Source organism: Zea mays, chromosome 9 (assembly GCF_902167145.1).
Source record: "Zea mays cultivar B73 chromosome 9, Zm-B73-REFERENCE-NAM-5.0, whole genome shotgun sequence".
Taxonomy (NCBI): domain Eukaryota; kingdom Viridiplantae; phylum Streptophyta; class Magnoliopsida; order Poales; family Poaceae; genus Zea; species Zea mays.
The window spans coordinates 104,681,732-104,687,785 of NC_050104.1; the positions used below are offsets into that span (position 1 = coordinate 104,681,732).

Genomic DNA, 6,054 nt, shown 5'->3' on the forward strand with positions numbered 1-6,054 from the left:
GCTGGACGCCTAGACTGTGGACGCGGTGGGAGACTGGAGGGACTGAGGAGCGAACTGCGGATGTGACCTATTTTTTTCGAGACGTCGAGACGGTATGGGCCTATCCTATTCGCTTGAGTTACTGGGCCACGACGGGGGCTACAGCCCGGACAGCCCCGGACCCAGATCCGCCCCTGAGTATATGTGTTTGGATTTTATGGCATCTACTTGAGTTCGTTCTAGGGCCACTTTTTTCCTGATAGGGCCCTCGTACAGAGCCGCGTTTGACCGAAATCCCATTCCACCGACAAGTATCTCGTTTGTCAACTCCATCGCGAGCTCACAACAGCAGTGTCGTGTCGTGTCGTGTCGTGCTCTACGGCCTCCCTCGTGTCTCACAGCAATGACAGCATAGGGAGTGACCTGCGGTCCGTGACCGTGAGACCGAGGCACACCAGAATACCAGATGAGCAGCGAGCAGGGGAGGGGGCAGCACAGGGCCACGGGAGTACGATGGCATGGCAGGCACCTGCACGCAACCGATCCTCCCGCTCTAGAAAGACGAAAGAAGCCATGCAATGCAATGCAAGCAAAGGAGGAACCGAGGCAACTGTGAGGATGGGCCCACGCGCACAGTACATAGAACTCAGCGAAAACCAGGGATCGATAAAGCTGCAGAATCTTGCGGTCAATCTGGTGTCCCTGGTGCACCAAATCTTTGGGCCGTTCTTTCTCCTCCAGACCTGCCCCTGCCCCTGCCTGGCAATCTTCTCGTCTCTCTCTGCCCCAGACCCCAGTGCCAGTGCCCCAGCGGCGCAGGCGCAGGCGCAGCAGCGGACGGAGCCTGCCCTCCCTCTCCCTCCCAGACCCCAGTGAAGGCTGGCTGGCTGATGGCGAGAGTGGCATGGCAGCCTGACAAGAAAACAAATTCAGACACACCATTACTGCTGCCGCTGCTACCTTTCGTGTCCGACGAGCACACTCCATTCCCTCCCTCTCCCTGCACCGTACCGTGGTTCGGTTCGGTTCGTTTGACCCAGCGATGGCATCTTTGATTTGGCATCATTTTGCCCTGCCCGTCCTCATCAAAGCTCCAAACTCGAGCGGAACTTTTGGGCTTTTTCGTGAGTGGATCCATCATCAACAGTGACAGTAAGTAGATCGTGCTGCCGTCTTTGCTCTTTCTTTGGCACAGTTCAACTACTCTCCCGCTGCTTTGAGACCCTGTACTGTACTTCAAAGTTGCAGCAGGGCCAGGGGCGCAGCGTCCGAGGTAAAGAGTTCCGGCACTGACAGCGTGCGTAGAGCTGCTGGTGGTGATCTTTTCTTTCCCTGCTGTGGTGTGTCAAGGACTTCAGAAGGCGAGGAAACGGATGGAGTGCCTTGGCTAGGAGCAGTGTGCAAGCACATACAACATGGCTCGCTTTGGAAGCTTCAATGGCAGGCTGTATCTGCTTTACAAAACATCGATTCCATGGTGCTTTCTCAACACCATCTACTCAGGACTGTTAAGGAGAAATCATGCGCCAATTTTATAAACTTTAATTTAATTTTATGTATATACATGAAATCAATATTTTTTTCCCTTGTTCCAACCAGACTATACTTCGCCACAGCACATCTCGGGATGAAAGTATGTAAGACTGTTTTGGATGGATCCTATAAAATAGAGAAGAGAACACGTAACTACAAAGTCAAATTTAAAATAAAGAGAGTAAGATAGGAGATAAAATAAGACAGCTGATGGAGTCGAGAAATGGGTGATTGGGTGGTGTGGCTATGTGGGTTGCTTGCTGTGGGTAATACTATCTAATATGGACTGGGTCGTTGTGCTGCACTCGTGCTGTTGTTTGACTGTGTGACAATAATTGTGAAAGGTAGGACGAATACTCTCCTAGCATATGTCTACGGCTTAAGTGAATTTATTTTTTTAAAAGCCGTTCTAAGGTTACATACTAATACAATAATCTAAAATCATATGCTCAACTGAAGGACACAAAAAAGGATCAACTAATTTCTGTCCAAGTAAGATAAACTACATTGTAGGCTCCGCTGGGGAGAAAAGACATTGTTTTTTTTTATGTTTGTTAGCCAAGACTATCAGAATATGTTCAGCAGTGACCTGAAAAAAAAAGATTAAACCCTTTGAATAGTAGAATTGATAGGATTTGAATTTTTATGGCAGATCTGGAATAAAAGTTTGGCCAAATGAATGGCATATAGAAAGAATTCTCATTGTTTGTAATTCAAGTCAATCTATAGTTATGCCTAATAAGATGAGTCAAGTAGCTTGGGACACCAGTCTTCAGGTTTGTTTTTACAGCCGCTGGGACGATATAAACAGCAATCCCCCAGCATGGACTGAGGAAGACACTTGTAGCTTTTAACAAAATAATAATGATAGTAAGAAGAAACTACAATGATTAAAGTAAAACTGTCTTTGTTCTCATATATTAGAATGCTATTTACTAGTATGAAATTAAATATAGTCTAACTACAAAACTAACACATAGAGAAAGAATAATCGATGAGACGAATTTATTAAGACTAACTAATCCATGATTTTAAAGGAATTTTACATGAATTTAGAGATCATGAAAAATTATATCCGCTCTTTTATTTTTTTTGTTTTATCTTGAATTTTTATTTATTTACTTTGCTTACGGTCGTCCATCTGAATGGACATTCCCACTTGAAAAATTCTCCGTTTATCTTTGTTCTACTCTTACATTTCTACACGGTTAATGATTTTCTCCATTTGTCCTTTCAAAACGGCCCCAAAATGTGAGGTGAAGATCGAATACAAAGCGTGTGGTAGCAAGTATAGCAACCTACGGAAGTACATGCATTTTGCAAAAACCAATCAGAAAGTATAGTAGTACAGTGGGGATAGAACATGGCAAAATGGAAGGCGATGCATTTTAAAAGCAAAAGCAAAACCAAATTATCATGAAGTTCGGGAGAACAAAGGATGGTAGTGCAGTAGTAGTAGTCAACAAGAGTACACACTAGAATAAAAGAAAGATCAAATGAAATGAAATCGACTAGTGTGACACATATATAAGCGTAATTCGGCAACGGGATCTCAGTTTTTTCATGAGTGCATTAATCACATGTAGATAGTGTTGCCAGATCAGAAGATAAGAAATGTGATGCAGTGGTAAGCGCGAGATCAGTTGATTCGCCTAAATGCCAGTCTGCATTGAACAAGAACACTCACCTCATTTAACCACACAGCCCACACAATTAAAAACACTTGGCTCCAGCGCCGAACCTGCTGTATTTGCTAGAGTAATTTGCAAGCACCATGCCGATCTAATGCTCCATATTCTTTGGCTCCCTGTGGCCAAAACCAGTCCATTTCCCGCAACAAAAACCACAAATCCAAGGAGAAGGAAATTACAGGAGCCCAAGAAGGGCTCCAATGAATCAATTCCATGTATGCTGCATGCAGTACCACCAGCCCAACAACAATTACCTTGACAAAACCTAGTTCTCTAGTCAATGTTAGGACCAAGAAAACCAAGACCGCCGGGGCTGCTCATACGTCGCCTCCCCACGGGTACGGAGGCGAGCGGTGGCCAGCGTAGCCCGCGCCCATGTCCGGAGGTTGCTGGTGGGAGGGCGCCATTGGGAGCTGCGGCTGCACATCTTGCCCACCAGCCGAGGTGGCGGTGGAGAGGTCGGGCTTGACCTCGAGCTCGGGGGCATCGGCGAGCGGGAGGCGCTCGTAGACCGCGTTGGCGAACGTCGCGGCGAAGATCGTGACGGGCCCGGCGGCGACGAGGGGCCCCACGACGCTGCCGCCGAGGACCTGGCCCTGGCCGGCGGAGACCAGCACGGCGAGGCCGGACGCCTCGGGCGGGGCCGGGGGCGGCAGCACGGTGCCCGTCACGGAGAGGAGCTCGAACCGGCCGCGGAGCGGCGCCGCGGCGCCGCGCACGGCCACGTCCCCGACCGCGCCCGACGCGCCCAGGACGCAGACGCCGCGGCCCCGGCGGCGCGCGTACTCCGCCACGCACGCGCACACGTCGGCGCCCGGCGACACCTCGAGGACGTGCGAGTGCAGCGCGTCGGGGCTGTCCCGCGTGATGATCACCGGCGGCTTCGGCTTGTTCTTGGACCCAAGCGGCCGCCCCCGCGGCCTCCGCAGCGGCACGATGGCGCCCGCCTGCTGCTGGCCCTGCTGCTTGCCCTCCGGCGAGGCCCCCACGGCCCCGGCTGGCGCCGTTGCTAGCGCCGGTGGCATGGGCACCGCCTGGTGCGGCTGCTGCTGCGGCTGCGGCTGCTGGTGATGGTGCTGCTGCGGCGGCGGGAAGTCCAGTGCCGCCTGCTCCCACCACTTGCTGCTGGCCATGCACGTACCCTCCTCTCCTTCCAAATCTGCCACTGGCTGCTGCTGGATCTACAGTGTTCCTACAGCTCCAAAGCTTCCTGCCTTGTTGCCTCCCCTTCTTTGTGGATCTAGAGTTCTAGACTATAAGAATAGGATAGGGAGCAACAGGGGCGGGAGGGGGAGAGAGAGAGAGAGAGAGAGGGCGCGGGGAGGTGAGCAGTGGCTTTGCCGGTTCGGTGCGTCTGTTCCGCTTGCACTTTGCGCTGCTGCATAGTTGTATTGTATCCATGCGCAGTGCAGCATGGGAGCGCCTCGTGACGGCGGACAGGTGGAGCGCAGCGAGGAGGCACGGCGCGGATGCGCGACACCGTCCCCCGCGCCGAATACGTGTCGCGCGGCGGTGCACAGCAGGGAGCAGGCCGAGCGCCGTCGGCCAATCTCTGTAACGCTCCGTCGTCGTCCCATAGTCCGCGCCCGTTTCCTGCGACGTTCCGCTGCCCGTTATACTTGTGGCCGGTGCGAAACTGTGCGCACAAACCAGCCTCTCCTCTCCGTGCCTTCGACATGGACAACCAAATATATGGTTTTACAGTTCTAATAATGAAAAGGCTTTACCCCCTTCAAAGAAAAACAAAGATTGAAGTTAATTTACCCAGTTCTTCAACTCAATTCAGTTAATTGTTATCTGCATGAAATCAGTACGACGATACACGCACTTCAATATTTTTTTGCTTTCATCGAAGGATGATGATCCGATGAGGTTTGCTCATTGACATCCAATGGGCACCAACTTTGTTAGTACAATACTAATATATAGAGAACCATTCGGATAGCTACAAAATAGCCTGATTGACAATGTTGTCCCGTTCCACATGGAGTGAACAGAACTTCGCTGCATAATGACGAGCGTCGTTATCGCTGCACCTGGCCTTTCATTTGATTGATCGATACCCCCCGTGGTTTATAAAAACCTGCAGTCGTAGAATAGGCTTATCTTGCTCAATAATATACACTTGCGGCCAAGTGGCCCTTTAGTCAACTCGTTGATCCAGGCACTAATTTTTTAAGCCGCCAACAGCAACTTGCGGTGCACACAACTAATGGCCAGGGTTAGTTTAGGCAGCACACTGTTCCATTGAGTTGATGAATAGGATTCTCATAAGTAGAAGAGTATATGAACATATTCCTTGGACGTAACATACCTCTTATGTTTAATCTGTTGTATAAGAGAAGCCACAAGAACACAAGTATCTATTGATTATACATTGTGAATACATTTTTGATATATATGTGATTCGTGATCAGATTACATGTGTAGTGGACATTCAGTTTTGTCTTTAAAACCGTATGTGATAGCTCTTCACCCCCCTCTAGCCATCTAGATCCTTGTTGTCTTATAAAACCCATCAGAAACCTATTGAAGAATAATAGGTGATGAAATGGGTTATCATCGTCTCCATGTGCTTGAGGGTTCGTGAATGGTGCAGGAGTCAATCCTAACATGGTTTTCGGAGTCCACTCCATTCGGGCGAAAAGTTGCTCTTGTAGTCCTGCATACGCCCTTGCTTGTTGTTGGGAGTTTGAGTCCCCAAATACCATGCGCCTCAAGGTAGAAGTACAAAGGGTCAGTAGTCCTCTCATACACTATAGTCTGTAGACCTATCTCCTTGGTTAAATTGGAGGATAATTCATGTAATCCTCCTCATCCATAAATACAGTTCCATGAGTTGCAATGACTA

The 6,054-nt window shown here is 49.7% G+C and overlaps 1 protein-coding gene and 1 long non-coding RNA gene across 2 annotated transcripts; one reads left to right on the forward strand and one right to left on the reverse strand.

Annotated features, from left to right (window-relative positions):
* Positions 1-679: 679 nt before the first annotated feature.
* Positions 680-1,564, forward strand: LOC103638776 (uncharacterized). Its single transcript, XR_559021.4, has 2 exons — positions 680-1,131; positions 1,222-1,564. It is a non-coding gene; the product is annotated as an uncharacterized lncRNA (long non-coding RNA).
* A 1,429-nt stretch (positions 1,565-2,993) lies between these two features.
* On the reverse strand, positions 2,994-4,795 carry LOC103638777 (AT-hook motif nuclear-localized protein 27). Its single transcript, XM_008661594.4, has one exon. It carries the CDS (start codon positions 4,334-4,336, stop codon positions 3,521-3,523), a length of 816 nt encoding a protein of 271 aa, XP_008659816.1. The 5' UTR covers positions 4,337-4,795; the 3' UTR covers positions 2,994-3,520.
* Between the last annotated feature and the right edge of the window lie 1,259 nt (positions 4,796-6,054).

Bases quoted from the DNA above. Each gene is read 5' to 3' on its own strand.
- LOC103638777 (XM_008661594.4), bottom strand. From the start codon at position 4,336: ATGGCCAGCAGCAAGTGGTGGGAGCAGGCGGCACTGGACTTCCCGCCG.